General features: G+C 37.0%; 2 protein-coding genes across 2 annotated transcripts in view; both read right to left on the reverse strand.

Annotated features, from left to right (window-relative positions):
• Nucleotides 1-21,315, reverse strand: part of LOC126851221 (uncharacterized) — a 79,153-nt gene extending 57,838 nt beyond the window's left edge. The window contains exons 1-8 of the mRNA XM_050594942.1: nt 20,943-21,315; nt 18,383-19,277; nt 16,600-16,856; nt 16,124-16,511; nt 15,783-16,038; nt 15,479-15,670; nt 14,482-15,166; nt 14,273-14,369 (exon numbers count right to left, since the gene is read on the reverse strand). Coding sequence (XP_050450899.1) covers nt 14,273-14,369; nt 14,482-15,166; nt 15,479-15,670; nt 15,783-16,038; nt 16,124-16,511; nt 16,600-16,856; nt 18,383-19,163 — 2,656 coding nt within the window. The 5' untranslated portion in view covers nt 19,164-19,277; nt 20,943-21,315. The remainder of the gene's footprint in view (nt 1-14,272; nt 14,370-14,481; nt 15,167-15,478; nt 15,671-15,782; nt 16,039-16,123; nt 16,512-16,599; nt 16,857-18,382; nt 19,278-20,942) is intronic.
• A 1,346-nt stretch (nt 21,316-22,661) lies between these two features.
• The window catches only part of LOC126851241 (E3 ubiquitin-protein ligase MYLIP), a 109,981-nt gene continuing 106,706 nt past the window's right edge, over nt 22,662-25,936 (reverse strand). The window contains exon 7 of the mRNA XM_050594989.1: nt 22,662-25,871. Coding sequence (XP_050450946.1) covers nt 25,554-25,871 — 318 coding nt within the window. The 3' untranslated portion in view covers nt 22,662-25,553. The remainder of the gene's footprint in view (nt 25,872-25,936) is intronic.

Below are 25,936 nucleotides of genomic sequence, written 5' to 3' on the forward strand. Positions count from 1 at the left end.
AACCGCGCACAGCGCGGTACGAAATATGTGAATATGAAAAAAAAGAAAAAAAAAAACCGTTTGTAACACAAGGCTTTTTGTGCTTCTAGCTTAAAATAGAAAATATAATGAAAAATTTGTATATAAAAATATCAAAAGTAGAAATAGTACATCAAATATTCATCCAGAGTCTCTACTTTTAGACTCACGATCACACATTTAGACTCGTATCAAAATAATTTTATCCAGTTTTAGTAATGATAACTTGATTGCAGACAAGTCGATAATAGACGTGACGTTTAAAATACAATGAAGCGTGAAGAGGGCACTCGCCGCTGAAATGCGATTTCGCTTTAATATATAAATAACCGATCCACTATCTCATAATATCGAAATGAGAATCAAAGAAAAAAAAAGAAAAAGCCGATAATAGAGAGTGAATAAATATGAAGGCGCACGCGCGCGCGCGCGCGCACACACACATACATGATTGCGGAACGATCGAATGCGATATGCCAAAATAGCTAACTCGCAGTGCCAATATTTACCGAATGTCCAATAAAAAAGTCGCACCCGCGCAATTAATGATGTTATGTTACGTTAATAAAGGTTAGCGCGATTGCCTCGGGCGAGCGGGAGGGAGGGTTGGAATTGCGAACGCGGTATCGCGCGATTCTCCCCTCTCTATTCCCGGTCTCCTCACATCGTTTTTAATTTCCCCGTACCGCGTTATATAAGCATCGAGCAGTTAATTCGCACGTTTTTCCGAAACGAGCCATCCGAGCCTCCGAATCGATACGCGGCGATCGCGCGTATAGGAGGAAAAAAAACGGCGGATGTTCCGTGTGATTGCGCGCTATCGGCGGTAGCCGCTTTGCGGATTCTCTTTTTCCGTTCGATAAAACTGAGTGTGTACTACGCGATTTCTTGGTATCTTATCAGCTGGTTTCTTTTAAAAAGCTCCAAACGCTAAACGAATCAATATAAACTATACTTTTTAAATCTTTATATTTTGCATACAAATTAAAAAAACAAATTGCTTGTCCTATAAAAGAGCATTAATGTTAAAACAATCCCCTTTTTTATATATACTTCAATATACGATAAATTGCTCGTCATATTAGAAAATGCTTAATGAAAATCTCTTTTAACATTATTTAAAAGAATTTAAATAAAATATTAATATTTTTTGCGATTAAGCAATCTACGATTCATCAAATGATTTAAAAGTAGAAAGGGACGGTATATCGCGCTCACACATGTGTGCTGGGCTATTCCCTCCTCCGCTTCGTATGCAGATCGCGGAACGATGCAATTGCATTCCATTTTCAACACATTGAAATTATATGCATCACGAATGCGCCCACAAGGCGCAAGGGCCAAGTGCAGCGGCTGATGGTGAAGAAAATTGCCGACACAACACACGGTCGGGTGCGCGGCTTTGCGGTGAGCGAGTTAAGTTTGCGCGCTCGTTTCCTGCGTGCACCTCTCTCTCTCTCTTTCTCTCTCCTTTCATCCCACTTCTCCTACTATCGTGCTAAAGAACATATCGCGCCAAGAGCCAATCCTGGAAACTGCAACGCGGTGCAACTTTTTGCGAGCGCGCACGCGAAGAGTAAGAGCCGGATTAATTTAATTAATCGAGCACGTTTTTCCGATGGAGCGTTATCCAAATGCCACTTGCAAGACTGCAATTAAATCGCGCTATGAATTTTACCCATAAATAAAGCCGCGTATAATTAAGTCGCATGATTAAAAACAACGTTGATGTTTATATATTCGTCGCAAGTGAAAAAATACCCCCTGTAAAATACCCCCGGCGGGGATAAAATATGCAAAAATATGCTTTTCGAATTTGTCACAATAACGTGTCACAAAGTAAAAACGACCCAACGCGAAAGAAAATCCGCCATCGTTTAAATAAATTTATTTATAGTTGCTAATCGATAGTTGCTCGAAAAGCATTATGTTCACTTCTTTTTTAAAGAAACAGGTTAAGTAAGGAGAGAATAATTTTCAAGTTTTTATAAATCGAATCCAAAGGATGTAATCTTATTATATATATATTTTGACGAATACGAAATTATGTTTAAATGTGATGTAAATAGGAATAAAAAAATCGTGTAGTGTTGAAAATATATTATGCGCGAGTCAATCTTGCTTCATTGAAATTTTCAGAATCTTTTATAACGGATAATAACGAGTAGCAACGTTCGAGATACGGGATCGAAATAATTCAACATTGATCCTCCGTTAGAACCTAATCGCGTATTCTCGATACATGCATTCTTGTGCGCGATGCGCTGCACGCTCGACACGATCTCGGCATCACGTGCACATTAAACGTGCATCGCGTGTTAACGGGTGTCGCGTGAATGGCATTCATCACGTCGACAATTGTCGCGACTGCGCTCACCGCACCTGAGGCTCTTTCACGACTGTTTTTAACGTATCGCGTTCGCATGCCTCTAAATCAGAAACGATTAAAAAGTCGAGCTATAACACGTACTCGGAATATATTCAAAAATCTACAGTATATTTTTTATTTGAAAATAATAATTATTTAATTAAATTTAATTTCTTCCAAGTAACTGTAAACATTCTTAAACATTCTTAATTAATAAATATTGACATATTAATTAATAGTCGAAATATTAGACTGTAAATGAAAAATTCTTTCCACCTTTTACATGTTTAACGGCCGTTTCTCCTCTCCGGAGAGGAGATATATCGAATTTAACATCGGAAAAAAGGTTGATAAAAGAAATAAACATTCTTTGAAATACCTGGATAGTAGTAAGGGTGTCCAGCGTGCGAAGGATGCACGAGAGGATGTGGCGCCCGGAAGTCCATTTTGGCGGTTAGTTTGTAGCCGAGAGATGCCACACAAGGAGCAAATACACGCGGATACACGCTGACGTTATGGAGGAAGCTATACCGAGACTACAATTCCAGCGACGCGACGACTTTCCTTCGCGAAGTAGCGTAGTAGTACACGATCGCGAAGCATCTTTCGCCGTCCGTTTCTTTCGCGGATCGGTCGGCAGACTTCACAATCAATGTGCACGTAACACCATACACTTTAAATACTTTCAAATTCACGCGAGGTTAGAATCGATTACGAGGATTCTTCCATCGTATTTAATAAACATTCGTCCCCCAGAGCGACATTTCGAGCGATATCGGCATTGTTCGATACGCGCCAACGATCCTTTCCGGAGCGATACTGATCGGCGAGTATCACCGCTCGACGCGCATTCTCGCGGGTGCGCTCCGATTCTCGTCTCCTCTTGTCACGCGTGATTTACGACCTCGGATCCGCAGGCGCCCGTTCTACTAGGCACGCAACCGCGCGCACGCGCCGTTGCTCGCGTACACACACGCGCGAAGGCGTCGGAAAGGCCAGCGCGTTAACAGACGCGTCGATGCATCGAGCCACCGCGCCGCCAAGAGAAGCACCTTTGTCGTTCACCTCTCGACCTTGCGACACGCGGCGACGTTCACACCGAACGCGCGCTTGTTCTCACCGTTGCACTCCCCTACACACGAGACAGATTACCGTCCGAGTCGACTGACGCGGTGAAGGCAAGGAAGGGATGGAGAGAGGGGGAAGAGAGAGAGAGAGAGAGAGAGAGTGAATGTATGTACGTAAGCGCCTGCACACTCGGGAAAGAGAAAGAGAGAGAGAGAGAGAGAACGACGGCACAGCCCGCGCACTAATTACCACTTAATTGACCGAGACGAACGCGGCAGATCGTGCCATTATGGCTAATTGACTGAACGTTGCCGCCAGACGGCGAGGAAGATGTATTTATCCGCGCGCGTCTTTCACCGTGATAGAGCGAGGCACGCGCGGAGCGGATATCTGAAATTCCGACACTGGAGAGAAAAAGCTCTCTTTTCAAACGATCTTGTTCGTGCGGCGCGTGCGCTTTGTTTACACGTAGACCGCCCGTCTACGCAATGTACGAGAGAAAATCCATCGCTAAATGAAACGCAAGTCCCCTGCCGGCACATCCGTTACACATAAACGCGTTTCTCTCTCACTCTCACGTGGCGCACGGAACGATCGCCGCGACGACGCGAGACGACGGTGGCTAGTACGAGACTGAAGAGCGGAGCGCCGTGCGCCGAGTCGGCGGCCGGCGGCGAAAACCCGTCGTCGCGTTTCGTTCATCTTCGTGTGTTTCCGCCGCTCTCTCGCTCATCCATCCCCACCCCTACACCGACTGATGATAGAAGGTTCGCCGCGCGCTTCGACCAAGATCGAATTAATGATAGAGAGAATAGGACCGATCTCTCTCTCTCTCTCTTTCTCTCTCGAGCTGTCACACGTTATTACATGCATCTTTGCGAATCGCAGCGCCGATGAGTCTTTTTCTTTCGATCCGTTTATCATTTTCGCTTGAATCATGCCCGAGATGCATAGAATCTCGTATAATTCTTTTGTTTTATGATGTGGGAAAAAGAGAGGGAAAGAAGGGACTCCATAATTGGATACAAATAAACACGATAAACATGGAAATTTTTCGCATAGTTTTACATAAATGGCAGTTTAATTTACAGATGAGATTTGTGCTGTTTTTCTTTTCTATTCATTTTGAATGCAAAACTGGATTGCTTATGCGTTGAAATTTATGTATATATTGTAATAAAATTTTTTATATAAATTGAAACTTTATATAAATTATTCGCATGTTTCTTTTTTTTTAATCCGAGTCTTGCTTAATAAAAATTTCGATTAAATATACGTTACATTAAAACAATATATTGTAAATAGATCATTTGTAAAATAATTTTTTCCATCGTGAGAGATTCGGAGTCGTACTCGAAAGTTTAACGCGGCATCTCGATATAATATTCCCATGCCCACCCACGTTAACGAAGAAAAAGACCATCTTACCTACATGGAAAAGAGATATATATCCCGAAACTACAGAGCTAAACGTTTCTCACGAAATGTTCAACAAAAAAAGCGACCCGGCATTCATTTCGTGGGCTCCGAGAGCTATCCCTATGTCCCGCTCCTTTCCATTCTTTTCGTCTTACGCAACCAACCGCCTCGAGCTAAACGTCAGAGACTGGGGAGAAGAATGGTTTTTCGTTTTCTCTTTTCCTCCTTCCAATACCTCTTTCCTCCCTTTTCCTTCTCGCTCCGTCTTACTCGCTCGCTCTTTCTGGACCATCTGGCGCTGAAGCGGCACGCGCTGTTCAACCAGCACAAGCCGCCCCCTCTTCTTTGGCCTCCTCTCAAGCATCGCGATCGCTCTCTCTATCACGTTTACCCCTCGTATCCTCCCCTCCAAGCCAAAGTCTGAAATCCAACCACTCTGCACTCTGTCGAGGTTCTGCTCGCGTCACCCTCTCTCAATGCCGCCACCCTCACCCTCACCATCACTACTACTACTACTACTACTACCGTCGCCGTTGTCGTCGTCACCGCCGCCACCACTACCGCCATCACCACCACCACCACCACACCACCGCCGTCGCCACTTCACCCGGAAACCCGAACGTTAGGGGGATCGAAACGATGTATATGCGAGAGGCGGAAGCAAAAGCCTGACGCAGATAGAACGATTACGAAGTCGGTAGCAGCTTCCTAAATAATTCGCACCCTTCCTTCGTCACTTTGACACACGCGCGTATCTGTGCCGTCTATATCCGTCACGCCGCTGCTATGTGTAATTTGAATTCCGCGAAGCGAGACAAACTCGGCGAACTCGGTCAACGACATCCGCGCGACTCGATGCACCATTATTTGTTTGATATACGAAATCATCCGACGTATATTATTTACACGTGCTATTAATCAAATTATTAAATGGCTTACTGAGAATTTTATTTTTTTCATTGTTATGTTGCCCAGAGAGAGAGAGAGAGAGAGAAAGAAAGCTCTATCAACAACTATATATCATTGTGTGTAGAAAATATCATTAATTGCTTAATTAAACGAAAGAATTTTATATATATGATATTTACTGTATTTTAATCGTGACGTAATCACAAGAATTTTTTATCGATATACGTAAACGCATAATTAGAATTTCACGATTTTACATTGCAGAATATCAAGTATTTTCTCAGAAAATATTTACGATTTTTTTTCTCTCGAATATTTAATTACGAGATCAAGACTGTTATTTGTTCGGGTGAATATAATTTAACTTTCTGTAAAACGCGGTTTTAACGGACATTACTCAGAAAGATTAGAATCCCCTTCGATTGCGATACAAATTGCACAAGTTATCAAGCCGTAAAACAATCATGAAATGAATTCTCGTAATCTATACAATATAAATATAAGTATATATTATAGTAACATCTCCACATAAAATCATATGTGCGATCATCTCCGAAAAAGACGCGTTACATATAAAGCTCCGAAATTAAGGACATCGTACTTTTCTCATTATCATCCGATAAAAATTCCAATGATACGCATTATCATTATGATTCTGTCACATCAAATTATTTACACGAAAATGTCTATTTGTCGTTACGTAATGGCTTATCAAGATTATCTTAGCCGCGCAATTTACAGTAGCTATTAGCCAACACACACAATTGCATTACCGTCATCGATCTATTTCGACCCGAAGGGCAAAATTACCGATACGCTAATTCTTGTAAACGGGTAATTAACTTCGCATCGCGGCCTGCCATCGACAAAATACGTTCCCGCAATAATATCCTCTGCATGTTGCATGCGCTACGTTTTCCGTATCCGCGACGTGCAATTAATTCCCCCTTTCACGAGAAACATTCTCGCAGCTATTGTAACGGCAATCCAATAAACTGATGTGACCATTAAAATTGATCGTTAAGCCGATAACAACGTGCCATACCACTCTTTCAAGTACTCACGTATTTTAAAAGCAGTGCCGAGTAATTGTAATAATCGTATCGGTACATAAGTCTCAATTTTCAAGAATTAAAATAATTTTCTTCGCGGTAGCAACAAGTAAAATGGTCAGAATGATCACGTTATTCACAAATAGTCACATATAATAACCAATATATTCTACGTGTTTGGAATTATGCACAAAAAAGTGCACTTGAATCAAAAATTGATTATTACGTCAGTAGAGAAAACCTAATGACCTTTACTGTGAAAATTTATAATTTAATATATATTGCGCGAAACATCAGGTTGAAATGTGAGATATTTCAAAAGCATTTTATCACCGTCTCTATATTGTTTGCAAATGTCACAGAAACGCACTTTGTACATTTGCGAACGCTTACTGCATTAATTGCTTTCGTAGTTGACAATTAACTATTAACGAATACGTTATATTTATGTCGAAAACAGCATTGCTCTCGTATCGATTTACTGATATTATAGCTCGAGCCAAATGCAAAGAAGAAAATAATTTAAAAAATCTTTTTTCTTTATATCATAAATATGTTTATCTCGCAATATCAATCTAATTATCGAAATAATTATCGAAAACGCAGAAAGAACTTACTCTGAGAACTAAATATATCGATCTCAATATCATCTATAGTATCTAGGACTCTAGGCGCAACAAGTTTCTGTTAACGCTTGAAAAAATTCTACGTATTGAACGTGTCTAAAAAAATATGTTCATTTATTACGTTATTTTTCTCCATCACATTTAGCACAATGTAAAGTTTAAATCTTATTAGTTACATATGTACATTAGGTACATTATTAACCTTCAACATTTTAAAAACATTATTTAAAAGATTATTGCAATCGCGATGATTGTCTTTTTATTTCTGAGTAAAAACGGCAGTATAGAAATTTTTTCCAACAGATTAAATATTGAATCTTCTAAAATTTCTACATAATCGATCAATAAATCGTCCATTGAACTATCGTATAAAGTAGTTGTCAATGATCGGTCTTCGTCTGACTGTGAATTCGAAGAAAGTGAAATAAGTTCGTCTGGAGCAAGCGAGTGAGTCTCTAAGTGTACAATATTGTCATTCGCGATGTGCAATTTGTCGCAAGTACAACACGGCTTCTCGCAAGGAGCAACACGGCAATGAATGGCGACGGCAGTTGTCGTGGTAGTTTGCACAAGTGTTTCGCACCCAGAACAGCGTTCCCTATTTGATGATCAATTAGTCTGTAAGCCGACACAATTCGCATACAATGTTTGTCACGCGGTAACGAATATCTCCGATATATCTGTTGCTCGCTCACAGTTATATTGCCACAAGGAAGCACGAAACGTTTGTCGTACTCAATACACTAGTGGTCGAGAGCATTGAACGATATTTATGGCTTCCTTGGGACTTTTGACGCGGAAGAATCGGATTATACGACATATATAGGTGGTAAGCATCGCTAGAGAGCATCGATAGAGTATACCGATGTGTTTGACAACCGCGGATCAGAATGACTGACAATCGATCTTGAAGAGAATGTACGTCTGCCACCGATTCGACTTGGAGACGGACTGACAGCTAACGCGAATAGAGGAAAATATGAAAATAGAAAAAAAGAGTGCAGCTCAAAGCTTAAGTTCGCAAAGGTCTGTTTTTTATAGCTAAACAGGATGCATTAGTTCAGAGTTTATCTTTCTCCTACCAATGTGTGAAAAGAAAATAATAAACTCTGAATTAGAACAGCCAGTTCACTTATAAAGAACATATCTTTAGACTTTATATCATGAATTTACTAATATATATATTGCATAATATTTTTACTGATAAGCGATAAATTGCATCAAAAATGTGAAATAGAAAAAAAAAATAAAAAGGAATTATCCTTCAATTTTTCACGAGCCTATTAAACTCGGCTGTTTCGTATTACTTCAATTGTGTCAATAGCGTTATTTTCTGAGCACCTTGACAGCAATACTTTTCCATGCATAACTGACTATCACAAACAGCTTCGCAGTACTCTGACATCTAACTCAATCAGGCACTTTATTTAAAATGTTAAAAAATAAAAAAAAAAATAAAAAAAAATAAAAAAAAAGAAAAATAAAAAAAAACGAAAAAACTAGACATTTATTCCAAACATAACGTTTTAATTCTGAATCCATATTTTGGTAATATAGTAATATAGTAATTGTAACGAGCAAGAAAAATTTCAGATAATTGACGCGATTGAAAAAAGTTTATTTTCTCAAAGATGCAAAAAACATTCTACATTCTCGAAATTGTTTTTATCTTATTCGTTTATTCTTATTGCGGAGTACATGACGTCGCGCAAGAAATCGAATAGAGAATATCATTCACACTATTCGTGAGACCGTATCATTGCTCACACTCCAGAGAAAGAATAGCAAAAAAAGCAGGTACTAGAAGCAGTGCGCCCATATAGGGCCCACGCGACAGCCCACAAAACGACAAGTTAGGCTTACGAGGCAGACAGCTCAACAACCGACTGTCTGTCGGGCAAAATCAATACGTGGCGGCGACAGGGAACTTCCCCTCGCCCCTTCCTTTCATCCCAGACTACTACCCGACTATCCTCTTCCACCTCCATTCTCTGCGCCTCCGACCCTCTTCTGCTCCCCCGTATCCTTTTTCGGGATGCCGCTCACTTTTTCCTCTGCCGAACAAACGCGCCATCCCCGTACACCCGCCACCTCGTCGACCCCCATTCATAACCACCCTCTCTATCGTTCTTTCTCCATTATAGCACGTTGACGTTCTTTACCGGGTTAATAAGTTGTATTATTTTCATTGCACTCGAAAGAACTCGACTTTGCATACAAAGTATCTCGAACCTTTGCACTTAATTCTCATATAATCAAAAGAACTATGATAAAATCCCTCATTATCCCATTTTTTCACAAATTTCGTATTTTATAAAAAAAAAACTTTTTATATATATATATATATATATATATATATATATATATATATAAAACAATAAAAACATTTATTTATGAGAAAAGAGAAAAAGAAATATATATCTAATTATTTTTAAATTTATATTATCAAATTTTTTTATTTGCTTAATTATCCGCTGTTAAATTCCTTATAATTTATTAAAAATTTCGGCACATAAAAGTATAGCTACAAATAAATAGCTTTATATTGATAATAGTAAAAAAAAACACGCAAGATTTCGCAAAAAAATCATTTGTCAAGCACGTAAATTTTGACAGACGAATCGAAGAAAAAAAAAAAAAAGATATAACCCGAAAGAAACAAGGAAAGTAAAAGGAAACTACTGGAAGGAAAGTTTATTCAAGTTGTAGAGTCGTTTGCCAATGCTGCCGAAAGCGCTTCTACTTTGCAAAGTAATCGGCAATAGTTAATTATTAATATGCGCCAAACCAGAAGCGTATTTTCGCGTTAAGAGAGCTCGTTGAGAGGAACACTTCGTTACATGAATTTGTGGCATTCGAAGCGTCTATAAATGCAGGTTTAGTGCCGTAAATATCCGATTAAACTGCTCACGAAAGCGTCACATCACCCAAATTGAATTTAACCCTTTCGAAACAATTTATCTTTAAAAATGTATGTATAGTTTTCATATTAATTCCATACATAAAATTTAAATTACTAAAAATTTGATTGTGTGTAAACATTATCCCATTTCAAAATTTTTTAAATCTCTATGTTAATAAATAATAAATATTAAATAAACTATAAGTAATAAATACTTATTTTAATAGGTAAATAGAAAAATATATAAAATTTTTAATAAATAAATTTTAAGCTAACATTCTCTGTTAAAGAGAGAGTTAATTTAAAATTAATTAAAAAATGAGAGTTTGTTTTCCTTCTTTTTCTATCTTATTGGTTAAATAATGAATGCAAATTAATGGAAAAATATGCGACACTATTTCACTGACAATGAGTAATACCTGAAAAAGTCGTTAACTCAGATCGCGCCTTGGCATCAATTTCATGAGACAGCGGGAGATAGATAGATACAGGAGCAAAATCGAGTCTTTTGGCCGCGTGTCTAACTAGAACAGCAATGAGTACATCCACGATGCCCCCCGGTTATCAAAGGATAAGGAAGACGAGAGGTCGAGTCGCCGGTGACATTGATATCGATTTTAGCAGAAAAATTATAGCGGCAACGCTTTGGTGAACATCTTTTTTCGAATATCACTTATTGCTCTAACAAAAGTGAAGGAAAAGGGTCACGGATAGACATTATGTACGCAGACAAACGGGACGAGAGGGTTGACATCTCGTCCTATGTTTATCATAAAGAGGGTGGGTGAGCGAGAACAAGTCGAGGAGAGTAGAGGATATAGAATGGCGGGCGTGTTGGCCAAAAACGACGGGGCTGGCTCTCTAATTCGAATTTAGGTGTTGGGTGGGTTGGCAAGTGGGCGCAATGCGGTGTCACGCTGCGGGCGTTTGCTCTTTCTCCTTCAGTCCCTCTCTGACCCGCCACCCTTCCTCACCCACTTGTATGCCGCACTTCACCTCCCTGCACTTTAACCCCCTTACTCTATCTGCAAGTTCCTTGCCTGCTAAGCCTTCCGCTAAGTCCTATCCGACACTTCGAGAGAATCATCCCCGCTACCCTCTAAGCCAGATCAACCGACCTTAATCGACCTCCTGATCTCGACGATCGTAATATATCTACCCATCTATTCGTATTTTTTTCGTTCTTACGAGGAGAATGCGACACTTGCAGTCATTTTAACGATTTCTATGCTTTTTTATTTATTTTTCAGAACTTTTCCAACCGTGACCGATTGCTTGCTAGCACGATTTATTGATGCAAATTTCTATCACGGATTTAGTTACTCGTGATATATTGCAATACTTAAAAATGCAATTTAATCAAAATTAGGCGAAACAAATTGCGCGTTTGGAATAAATAACTTTACATCATCTGAAAATTGACCCTTATTATATATTACTCTCTTTCGAAGAATTCTTAAAAAATTTTAAACATTTTAGTCAATGATTTTTCAATATTTAAAACAATCTTTAAAATCTCTGCAAAAAGATAGCGTCCAATTAAATTTCACTAAAGAAATATTAATTTCAATTTTTGTCCACAATTCCAAAAATCCATTGTCTGCATTGTCTCAAAATATATAAAAGTTTGGAATGTGTCATATTATAAACGATTTAAAAAGTTATTATTTTGTATTTGAGTAAAAGCCATAATTTTTGACAATATATGATAAATTATAATATATTGTGATACAATAGGTCATCTTCAATAACGCCGAGTATATAATTTGATTATATACATTTGCCTTAATGCAAAAGTTTTATGGAACGCAAGTTTAAAATGAATTAATCTTTTGTTAAGAATTATTTTCCGGATATTATGATGGCGCTAATAATATTTTAACCCCCGTAGGAGGGGTTTTTTTTATGTAGTTTCCGGAGTTACACGAATTTATAATAACGGTAAAACATTTAGTTATGTTAATCAACAAGATTTCGCACTACTTTCGATATAAAAGTAATATATCTCTGTTTTTACTCCGGACAGAATCATATAAAAGCAAATTAGTAAATGGAGCATAAAAGCAAGATCACAGATCTTTCCATTTCTCAATAAATTTTCTTTGTCAACTATCTCTATTTCTTACAGAGTCAGGAAATTTGTAAGATACAAAAAATCTTAATATTTTTAAAGAAACATTGATGCGGAATTGATTAAAGAACTCGTAAATAAAAAAAAAAAAAAGACATATAGAATATTGAAATATTATGTATAGAAAGATTATTAATATTAATATTAACCCTTGCAGGTCACATTTTCTTTTGCTCTGCTCTTGATCAATATCGGTAGGGTCAAAAATGTAACTTCTTTAAGGATTCACTTTTACAAGCTTGTCTCGATCGGATTCAAATTATTACTTGGATGGTCTGCTCGAGTATAAGTTTATGATTCTTAAATGGCACGTTTACATGGTGGTCTCACGCGTCCAGCAGCGTAAATTTGAAAAGACGTGCCATCCTCCACGCTGCAGGGACGTGCACACCGCCAGTAAGTCAGGACGAAAAAGGAAAAGAACAAAGCAAAAGTGTTATAGGCTAACAGCAACAAAGCCACGAGGGAATCTTTCGCGGCAAAAGAATTTTTTTCCAACGAATGCAAATAAATGTCGGCGAATAAAAATATAACAAAAAGCATACCATCGCGAGCAGAATATTTTCGCGTTCTTTTTTTTTACATTTTAATATTACAGTAATTTCCAATTGTTTATTTAATCTAATTTACGTAGATTATTTTATTATTTTTTATTTTGATTTTCAAAATAATTTAAAATGTGTAAAATATATAAACGTAAAAATTATTATTTAAACATAATGCAATCTGTATGATTTACGCGTAGAAGAAACAGATGCAAGATTTGATTATGGAGCGTACGTCTGTGTGTACAAAAAATACACAATATTTACAAGACCGGGCAAAGGTAATAAATCTTTCGTCGAGAAAGATATTTTTCTATTTGTAACTCGAGACGCTAGGAAGATTGGCGAAAACGAGAAAAAAACATATAAATGAAAAAAATAAAAAAAAGATTAAAAAAAGCTACTGAAAAAAAGGCAAAAATTCGCTCGAACTATCGAAACCTATGTTCTTGGGACAGCTTTCTATCATCAGTCTTCTTTTGTCGGATTTTTAAGAGCACCACTCACGGTGTATCTCTTCTACTCTTTGCCTTACAGCCTACCTTTTGCTCCGCTGAGTCTTTGCACAAATATGTGCATGTGTGTATATATATATGCATAGATGTGTGTATGCGCGTATGTGTGCATAACACATACAAAGAAATATTTTCAGCGTACGGAAATGACGCACGAGGCTTGGCTATCCGTCTCAACATAACAAGATATTAATCTTCGTTTTATTAACCGAATTTTATTTTAAACTAAAACTTAATATTTATAATAGATACACGATTTCACGGAATGCAAGCATAAATATTATAAATTAATTAAATCCCGAAATTCTACTTGTGCGATTGCAATTTTTGCGTTTCATAAAGATTACAGTCAACTTATATATTTAGCTTTTATAAGAGAAAGTTTTCGATCAGTTCGGTATTATCTAACAAAAGTGCTTTAATTATTGAAAAAAACATTTTCTGAAATGTTTACATTGATCAAATTAACAAATATTCTCTGAATGCATTACCATACAATCTCAGATGAAAAAAGTTTAAAATTTGCGAGGTTTATAAAGAGAGAAATGCTTAAGCATTAAATATATTGTGAAATATAACATTGTCATTCTTATTTCATTTTTTCCCCCAATTGAAGTTTAAAAAACGTTGAAAATATTTTCCATATATCGCGTACAAAATCTGTGTACTAAAATCTGTAATAATTAATGCGTTTAATTTGAGATTCAATTATTACTCACCTTGTTCCTTCTCCGGAATTTTTGCGGGTGCCTTTTTGTCTGGTGCCTTTGGTGAACAATTCTTTCGAGCCGGCCTTACCGTTAATGTCGGTGGAACCTGTTAGAAATAGGCATACAGCTATAATAACCTGTTTCCGTTGACGCATAACAAACTTGATCGTTCATTATGCGCTTATTATATCATACATTAATAAGTAATATGTACTGACCACTTTCTCGGATCTTTCGCCGGACGGTAACCTAGCTATGGCCGCATCAGGACTATCCTCGGGCGGTGGAGGTTGCACAATCCAATTGTATTCTCGTTTTTCAACTGGAAGGCCCCATCTCTCGTATTCGAGGCTCTGTGTGCGCAAAGTCTCATAACAATCCAAGCAGACAACCGCGAAATCGCCGTTTTCCAGCAACAGACTTTTCTCCGGCTGCCTGTGATACCTTAGAAACGGAAAATCTTTCACAGGCAGCGCCCGTACCCGTTTTCTGTACGTCGTAATGCCACAGACGTAACAGCAATAATCGTGGGTGTTATATTGCCGCTCGGCGGCATTTACTTGCTGACCACTGGAAAGAGATTCGTATCGACGCCATTGAGCCAGCAGTGAATGATAACAAAACGTGCAGACCAGAGCGGAACCGTCCTCACGTAGCTGCTCGGCATTCGGCGGTGATTGGTGACGTAAAAGTTCTGGGAAGAATGGCGCATTTCGCCCCTGAGGACGACCGTACAGAACTCTAGCAAGAGTCAAATCGCTATGTAAGCCACACAGGAAGCAATATATCGAGCTACTTGATGTGCCTGGATTGCTTCCGAATGTTCGATCCGAACTAGAACTCGGTGGCGTAGCAATTGATCGATTCACGTCACCATTTGGATGTGGACTAGGAATGTCGTACCTAGAATTTAACACGGATATCACACAGATAATAAATATGTGTCATTAATTTTTTTAATATAATATCCAAAAGTTTCTAAAAGTACAATCAAAATTATTTTTTTATTATTTAATATATAAATTAAATGAAGATAATGAAAAAAATTGTACATGAGAATTGTCATTTTCTGCATAAATATTAAATCACAAATCTATCATATTCATATAAAAGTCATTTTATTCTACGCGCAAAGAAAACTTCTCACTTTATAACTCGCGTAATATATGCAAATCGGTTAAGAATAATGGCTAATGTAATTCGCGGTGAACTAACCTGCGGCGTTCTAAAGGAACCCGTTCAGCATCCATACTTTCCCATTGTTGCGCAAGATGATTCACACAGTGACTACATGCTAATACCCTGCCATGACTATCCATGCAGGCGTTTTCAGACGTACGTGCCATTCCTCTCAAACAAGGAAAATGCATAGCGTGTGAGTTCATTCCTTCTGGGCTTGTAGATAACCTGATAATAACGATAAAAGATAGAACATTATATATTGTAATAAGAACATTTTAATTTTTTTAGATTATAGTGTTTTTGGCGATAGATATAAGTATTTATTTATGATTCTTACCACTCCATATGAGTACGAGGATATAATCTCTCACAAATATAGCACCTATAATTTTGGCCAAGCGCGACGGTACCATTTTCAGCGGGACCGTTACTGGGTGAATTTCGTTGCCCAGGTATGGGAGCTTTTACGGTGGTACTGCTTCGTTGCTTATTTACAGCAGCCGTTGATTTGTTCAAGTCGTATGGCTTAAAGCGAATATCGCTACCAGCAGAATTAGCTGGAGATTTCGCAACAGCGGGCCGTGGTGAAGTACCTATAATGAAAAATATATAAACCTTTAAATAATAAACGATGAAATAAACTTGTATAAATATTCTTTGAGATTAATGGAGATTAACCTTGTTGCCGAAAATCTACATTCTGTCCGGTTGGCTGTGCTTCGTGATTTTCTCCGACATGCATTTGCTGTTTATGCGGGATAGCTCTATAACAAATGGAGCAAACCTGCACCATTCCCTGAGGACTAATAGGACTAGCTCCTAGAGGAGGTCTCAGAGAATAAATATAAGGAAAGTACGCCTCCTTCTCGGGATTAGGACAGCAATATAGTAGTCTAATACTGGATGAAGGGTACTCGAGGGCGCAAGTGTAGCAAATAAACGTGGTTGTATCCATTGTAGGTGCTTGCCGCTTGCGAAGCGTATAATTTCTATCACCATGCGGTACTCCCTGCCGCGTGTAAGCTTTCCATTGTAATAAAAGATGATTCTGGCACGCTGAGCAAGCCTAAGAAAAAAACCAATGTATACATCGTTATGCAAAAATTAAAAAATAAATAATTGACAAATAGACAATAGGCAAGAAGAAAATATACCTGCACTCGACCGGCACTGTCCATAGGTCGACTCCTGCTCGGCCTGGGATGAAGCATCAGTGATGGAAAGAACGGCGGAGGACTGGAAGAAGGGTGCGGCGGGTTTGGCAGTGGCTTCGCAGCGATGTGACTGAGAGATCCTCTCTTGAATTCGTCCCCGCACACATAACAGACTTCAGTGACAGAATTCTTGTCCGGCATCGATAAATCTAAGATGTCTGTGCCGACGCTAGACGACGATCCGCCGCTATAGATAGCTGCAATTGCAATGTTAAACAATTGGTCGTACCGATACCGATCGTTCATTATCGATAAACGCTTTATGATACGTGTCGTAACATAAAATCCGTGAACGCGCAATGCAACTGGCAACCCTAGTTGTCCCGAGAATCTCGCACACGTCTTCAACATTATCATTATTGCGCTGCACGTGGCCCATTTAAAGCCTGCATTTTTCGCGAATTTATCGCTACGATATATTCACAAACACGGACAAGTTGAGTTAGTTTCGACGACGAATAGTGTTTCAATAATTCCATTCCAAACGACCTGCTTATCTGTCGGAGCATACGCTGACTAATGAATATCAGATCGGGCGGATCGAAATTGTTGAGGTCACCAAAGCTCAATATTCTGCGAATGCGCGGAGCGCGGGAGGAAAATCGCCTGCAATCGCCATTTAGATCAAAAGTGCGCGTTAAATGAATCGGACTGGCTCTTTGCCACGACTTCGACATATTTCTTATCTACACAAAACTGTTTTAACCTTTACTTTTAAATGTTTACATTAGTGCACGAAAGGACTAAGGCCAGCGTAAATAACGACCCGATTCATATATTTACCGCGTATACATTCTAAACCAAGATAACATATAATAACGGTAAAAAACAACAATTCTGTACTCCTATCAGATAGCGCTTGGTGATTTCATGTCCAAGTTATTTTGCCGAGTGTTCACTCTGGACATGCTTTAAGTATTAGGCGCGTTAAAACGCTACAATAAAATTTTCGTTACATCTTTTTTATCCTCAATGCTATATAATAAATGATGTTTCATCAAAACATATATATATATATATATATATATATATATATATATATATATATATATGTATATATATATATATATATATATATATATATATATATATATATATATATACACTGTCAATGACAATATCACATAGTATTCAATAATTAAATATAAAATATAAATATATACAAAATGTCAATATATAGTCGAATGAATCCACATACTATTTCCATAATCTATATATTTTTTTACTTCTTTTACATTTATTAACTAAAAATTATTTCAACAAATCAGTTATACTATAATTTATTATGTACTCCAAGAATGAACAGTACATTCTTTAATTTTTTGAAAATGAAAAATAAAAAAAAATAGGTTGATTTCTCATATCAAGATCGAATTACATTCGCCAATTTAATCATTGACAAATTTCTGATATACTTGTCTTTGTCTCGTTCTGTGTGTGTGTATATGTGTGTGCGCGTGCTCATGTTCTTTGTACATATTTTTTTCAACTTTGCGATTGATACAACAATATTGATGCAACAATATTATTATTAAAAAAAAAAAAATCATTAAAAAAATACTAAATAAGAATTTATTAAAAAAATATAAAAAAATACAAAAGAAAAGTAAACTATAGTGAATAAACAGACATAAATTTTAACATAAAACTTGATATATGCATTACTTTTTTCTGAATTTCAAATATAAATTAGTGGGAAATGGTACAAAAATTAATTATTAACCTGAAGGTTGTGGCGGTAAGGTGGGTTGTGGTGCAGGTGAGCTTCTAGGTGCATGTCTCAGATCCAATGCCGCCTCGTTGGATATTCTAGCATCCTCGACAGATTGTCGTGGGCTCTGCAATCTTTGGTGAGGTGACTGCAATCTATGATGAGGAGATTCCATTGTGAGCCTCGTTTGTTCCAAGTGCCTGTGCGTTTCTGCTGTATTAGAATGCGGCCTCGGTAGCTCGATTGAATTTGACGGTGGTCTGGTTTGCTCAACTCTTGGCGAGGGTGAATTTGGTGGTAATCGCGGTGAAATACCAACCGGTCGGTTCTCTTGTCTGAGCTGCGGCGCTTGATCGTTCGTTAAGCCCAAAACCTGGGCGGCGTACTCGCCTTGAAGTGCCATTTCGGCACCTGTAAAAGAACCGCCGTCGCATCTCTTTAACCAATAAATCCGCTGACTGTGCGGCCTAGCCTCTCGCTCGTAACTTTCCCACTGTTGTAACAACAGAATGTAACAGAGATTGCATGCTTTGACAGCACCGCTTCTGGCACCCTCGCCACGATAGCCACTTGGTGGCTCGTGTGATTCAAGAAACGGAAAATAGGGCTCATTCGGTGCACCGCCCGGGCTTGGTTTTACTCGTAACCAGTGCTGCTCGCTGTGGCCAACGGCACCACAGACAAAGCAGATTCTCGCTCCTCCACCGTCCTCGACAGGCGGATTGGTCTGCGGATTTGCGAGCGATTGCCCCTCAAGTCCCGGCTCATTCTTCACATATAATTTGCCCTCCATTATGTCAGGAAACCATTGGATCTCTTCTTAACGCCCTCTTATATCTTTAAGTTTGGCACGCATGTACGATCAGAAATCACAGTGACCAATAGAGCTTCTATTTCTTATGTATATCTGAAAATATAGAATAAATTTGTAACTAAATTGTACAGTGTATATCTAGTTCAGATATAACATTCGCATATGCACACTCTCTTTTTCTCTTTCTCACTCACTCACTCATATATATATATATATATATATATATATATATATATATATATATATATATATATATATTATTTTTTTGATTAATAACTAAGAAATATATAATGTACTTTTTTACATATTTCAAGCTCAACTACATTCAGTTGCATGGAGCATATATTTTTCAAGTTTGCGGCCACAAAAATATTTGAAAGCGATTCTTTTAGGACATCTCATTGTATGTAAAATTATTTGGGTGCAGTTATGGCCTCATTTTATAGTAGGTGTGCAGAAATCGCTCAATAAATATAAGTAATAGCAAATTTCCATAGCATTATTGCTATATTTAAAATTCATGAAATATTCATTCTTGATAACATTACAATTTCTAAAACCAACAATGCTTTTTAAATATAACTGTTTTGACTAGCAAATTATGCAGAATGTTGAATAAATTTTAATGCAACTAATGAAAAAATGGCAATTTTTTGAAAATTCAATTCTGGAAAAAAGCAAGTAAAAATATAAAAAATTAAATCTTTTTAAATCGATGATGTAAAACTATATACGCAGTTGTATTTGTCAATCACAATTCACTGGACAATGTGCATATGTGTTACTTGATAATAAATCATAATTGCTCTATATTACAATTGTGAAGACTTGATTCTGAAAACAATTTTGCATTTTGTCCATACGCACAATGTCTCCAATACCTCAGTTGTCTAAATCAGTGTCAATCACACAGCATATAAACACAAAGTATATGCGGAAGCTTAAACAGCTGATAAACAGCTAGTTTCACAACTTGACAACAATCAACAGATGCATTTAAAAAAATCAGAACATTTAACAATTATCGAGCATTTATAAAACTGCGACAGTATCGCGTCGCGATGTATTTAGACAATCGTAGGCATGTGGTACATTTTTGGAGCATCGCTACATCGAACGATTTACCGAGACCGACCAAAGATGAACTTTTCGGTACATCGGTAAGCGTGCAGCGTTAAGGGGCCGCCGTTTAAGGAGGAGTGTGTCATTCGCGCATTCTGCGACAGAACGGAATGGAAGCGGGGAAAGGGAATGAGAATGCGGGCGAAACGCACGTAGGCGAGCATTTTGCGACGATGACGATGACGATGAATTTATCGCCATTCAGACCGTCCCGATGCCAGCGGAACGATACGTTGGCCGCGAGAATCGACGAAACAATCGTGGTATCGTGATCAACTGGCAATTTCGGACTCCGACACAATGATGGTGCGCTTGCTCGCCGCAAACTGCTCGTCCAGCGAGTTACGCTACCGTCTTCGGCGATCGACGATCGCACGACCGACGACGCAATGCGCCCGTTGAAAACGGCATCGGGATTATTATCTCGACTAGTTGGGCGCGGAACTTGTCGCTCCAAGATTTCTCGGGAGAAGGAGAAGTACAAGGAGAAGACGAGCGACGAGTCACGTCGCGACTCGCCGATCCCGACGGGAGATTTCTCGCTTTCGCACGCACTCTCGCCGCTACTGAAATTACGCAGAGCCGATCGGCACACGCGCCACAGAGATGGACATTGTTTCCGCACAAGACACTCACGTTCTCACAGTTTGGCAGGGCTGGCCACAACATTGCGTTGCTATTTGGTGCTGCTGTCCCGGCGGCTGCCGCGGCTCGCTAGGACAAAAGCGGAGCTCCCTTATCGCGAGCCCTAGTCCCTGCCATACGTGCTCGAATAGCTCGAGCAGCGCACGGTGCCGCGGGGTGTCACCTTCGTCGTCGCACTGCCGGCCATCCCGTTCATATTTACACGCACTATTGTCCGATATTGGCTCGAACGACACCACCCGATCACGTATGTTTCAATGTCGCGCCTATGATTGCGAAGTAACGACGGAACCGTTACGGGCGACTAGGAAAAATACATTTTCCGATGGCACATCATCCACGACTTCGCCCTCACTTCGCCGCCATGTTGCAAAATCGCCGATCCGCCGTCCCGTCATGCCACGCAGCTTCGTCATATTACAGCGCCACCGCAATGGCCAATGAGAGCGCGCCGCGCATGCGCCTCTATACTCATCCGCAACCAAATTGCCGCCAACGTCGATCCACCGCACAGTTTAAACTCGACTAGCTCAAAGCTGTTTCGCCTCGATAAACGGGCGACAATTTTCAATGAAAGTAAAGGTCAGTATGATGTAAAATCCTATCTATTTCTATATATTTATACATGAATTTGCTTTCTCTAATTAATAATTCTACAAAAGAATTTGTGTCAGTAAGTTTAGAAGAGGGAAATAAGTCGATACTAAATTTATTATACAGTTACGCTGCTAACTAATGTGGTCGTTTTGGTTAAATGTGATCGTTTTGGCTAAAATTGTAATATTAGTTTTCCGAAATATAAAAAGTGAGTGAAATTTTTTAAATCTTTTGTTTTACTTTATCTTTATCTATAATACCATTGATTGTTATCGTTAAATATTGATGAATCATCACGAATCATTAATATCATTAAATCATTAAGACAAATTTTATATAAGAATAGAGATAGTGAAGTCAACCACATATAAAACTCGTATTTAAACCTTCAAGAAAAAAATAATACACAAACAGCAGTTTCGATTCGAATGTAATTCGAATATATATAATTTGAGTGTTGAATAATGTATGTAACTATAATCAAATATTTTTATTAACTAATATATATATATACTAATAGAGAAGAGAGATAGATAAATGATATTGAAATGGAACAAGAATATCATTCACTACTTTTTGCAATTTAACGTTTTTCGTTATTATTACTTGCCTTTTTTCTCCGATCGATTATTAATAATCGATGAGTATCAATAAATGCAAGCTACAAAGAATTTTTTATTTAATATTGTAAAAAGATTGATTGCAATTATGAATAAATTTCTAAACATAAATATATCTAAATATTTTTAGTTGTACATGTGTATTTGAATCATTAAGCATTTTCAATTGACTATGTGTGTTAATTTTCCTGATAAAATTTCTCAATTTACAAATTTTATGATTGTAATAATAACAATAATAATAATAATAATATATTTCTTTTTTTCAGAAATTACAATGTGTCAACCAGGACATGTGGTGTCAACATGGAAGTGCCAGGTAGATGCCGATTACTTCTTCCTTTTGTACAAGTAAGTAAAAAAAATTATTCAATTTCAAGATCTCAACAATATTTATTTTAAAAGTAGGCAATTTTTGAAAAGTAGACAAAAATATATTGTTTAAGAAAATACAATTAGATAGGATTGGGCTCAAATAAGAAAGAATTCGACATTCGATGTTTCACAGTATTTAATCAACAAGTTGGAACATCGTATTGAATGCTAAAATTTATGTCTCATAAGTTGTGATATTTTCATATGTACGCGCGCACATTTCCATTTTCTCCACTGGGTGGATTTCTGATATAATACTAAAAAATAATTGGAAATACTTTAAAAATACTCTTTGCAAATGATAACTTTTAGAAATACTCTCTTTTTTCTCTCTCTCTCTCTCTTTCTTTCTCTTTCGGATCACTTTTGTCTCTATCATATAGATCTATTAGCTACAATATTTAAAATTTTTTTTCCTTATATATTTTATACAGAGATTTAAAATCACAAGAAATTATTATTCATAATGCATAATAATGTTATTGTTGTTGTCATTATTAGTAATCTTACACTTATCAACACACAATAGTGGTATTAAAAGTTAATTTATTTTTCATATTCGCAATTGCTAACCACTATTTTTCAAAGAATATAATTATAATTATGCTCGTTTTCACAACGATTATCGTAACAATAGGCTCACAATTTTACAACAGAGATATTTTATCTTGTCTGTGTGACAATAGTAGCCTATTACAAGATTGCATTGAATTGCATTAAATACATGGTTTAGACTTCGATTTTATGCACGTGTTAATATCTAAAAAAAAAATATAAAATAAAATAATTCACTCCAAGCAACTCTAATCTTGCAGATACAGTGTAGTTTCGCTGTCATATTAATGTACTATGTCTAGAGATGTTACAAAATTTTTTATAATAAGAAATACTAAACCGGCATATATATATATTCGTGAGCAAAACGAGACTACACTGTAATTCAAGAAGAGTCTCTCTTGAAAAGCATTGAACATAGCAGCATATAAATACACTCTATTATCTCTTCTTATAAATAATTACAAACTAAGTTTGCTTTGCATTGATAAATGACTATAATGATTTTTTCTCATTATTTTCTCATTTTTTGTATTATTTTCTTTCTCTCTCTTTCTTCCTCTCTCATTCTTTCGTTCATTCTACATTTTTCTCACACATACAATGTTTATAGAATGCTATTGGTAAATGTTATAAATAATTTGTCAGAGACCATATTGCTAAAATTAAATTTTCAGTTAGCGAGAATAAGAAAATTCAATATCTTGAAATTTAGCCAGTTTTATACAACTTAAACGAAGAGGCGAGCTATTTTTGTGCAGAAGTAGTCTGTATTTCGAATATATATTTATCGAATATATATATATATATATATATATATATATATATTTTTTTTTTTCCTAGATATAAAATGCTGTTGACTTTGTGATTTATCTTTTAACAAAGCACAGACAATTAAGTCGTTTTATTTTTATTATGACTTACTGACATTCGCACATAGTATGTTAAATCAGATTTGACATTTGGTGAACTTATGACTTTTACTTACTTGACCCTATTGCTGTGGGTTATCTCGACTCTTATGTACATATATAAACAGATATTATGGTAATAAAGTTTCCTCTTTACATAAAATGCTTCAATTAAAAAAAGTAGGATACTATTCGCAGAAAATTTGCTTTAAGGTATAATATATAATAATTCTGCAATGATTAAGTTAGTGTTTTAGTTTCTACTTGTTCCGCTATGATAAAAATAGATCCACAATACATATCTATATGTAACGTCCGTATCGTGTTATCTTTATCGTTACAATCTACATTAAGGTGATAAACATTCTAAATCCGTTATAAGTTACACGCGTAAATATCGTAATTATATATATATATATATATATATATATATTCATATGATTCCAATTTTACTTTATCAAAACAAAAAAAGATTTTATTGTAGCAGTTGTTTTGTGTAAACGATATCGCATAAGCGTAATTAGTAACGAATATTGTAGTAAAAAATATACTGGGTCATTGATTTCGATAAAAATTTTGACCCAAGCAACCTGCGAGTATTATCTAGATCAGAGGTAAACATACGACCAAATAAAACTATATTTATCTAAGAGGAACAAAGCATTGATCATGAAATAACAAGAGGAAAGTATTGGTCCGATCATCTGTTAAAAATAAAAATTCATACAAAGTGCTTTTGGATCTTGTATAATATAGATCACATATTTCTTGATACTCATTGGCAGCATTATGTCTTGTAGATCCATGCTGCTAATAGCACTTTTCGGTCGCTCAAATGAAGGGACTGTTTTCAACATCATCACAAATATCTAGACAATGATATATGATAATCCCATGATTCTTTCATTAGACCTATCTACGATATCCTTGCATCCCTTGTGTCTTTCCAATAATGTCATCTTCAATCACAGTACTATCATTTCTCAAGTGCAGTATTTTCAGACTCTTCTCAGCTTAAAAACCTACATATTTCTTTGGCTAGAGAACCAAAAAAGAGAATTTTCCTTAAGAATTTTTATCGAAAGGATGATCTAAAATTAAGGTATGTGAAAGAAATTCTCGTAATAATTTGAAAATAAAGAATAATGATGTCGATAATGTAAGATTAAAAGCATTTAATTATTTTGCTGATAATGATAAAATCGTCTTCAAAAAAATAAATAAAAATAAAATAATTATAGTTATTTCCTATAAATTAAATGGATAAATGAAAAATTTAAATAAGAGAGAAGCATAACGAATAATGTCAAATATATAACGATAAAATTGCATATACTCGTATCTGAAGCAGTCGCGCAAAATAAAGATTTTTATAATCGAATTCCCGAAATCGATGAAACACTAACGTTGAAAGTTACTTGATGAATAAATAGAAAAGTGCTTCACTCTCGCATATATCTTAATTAATGCACCCTCCCTGCGCGGCAAGTAACAATCCTGAAGAATTTTTCAAACGAGCTGAATCGACGTTTGACTCGACACTCTCAAATGTTATTGTTCATCGACGCTTCGCTATCTAAAATTCGTTCTTTTATCTCCTCCGGCTTGCCGAATACAGGCTCGATCGTCTCCGACAATAACTTCGGATTGTGTTTATCGATGTGCGTCAACTCGATCGGGAGGTATATTGTTCGGCAATAGTCAATATCGGCCCGGCATAATGGGCAACGCTCGCAGCGACGGGCGCAATCCAAACAAGCCACAGCGTGTCCGCAGGGAAACAAGGCGGTGTCTAGGCTTCGATCCATGCAGATCCGGCACAGCATAGCATCTAGTAATCTTGCTAAACATTCCCGAGATTCCTGAAATTTCGCCGAACGTATATATAAATTGTCTCTGGATTATATCTCATTAAACCGTTCAGAAT

Source organism: Cataglyphis hispanica, chromosome 7 (genome assembly GCF_021464435.1).
Source record: "Cataglyphis hispanica isolate Lineage 1 chromosome 7, ULB_Chis1_1.0, whole genome shotgun sequence".
NCBI lineage: Eukaryota > Metazoa > Arthropoda > Insecta > Hymenoptera > Formicidae > Cataglyphis > Cataglyphis hispanica.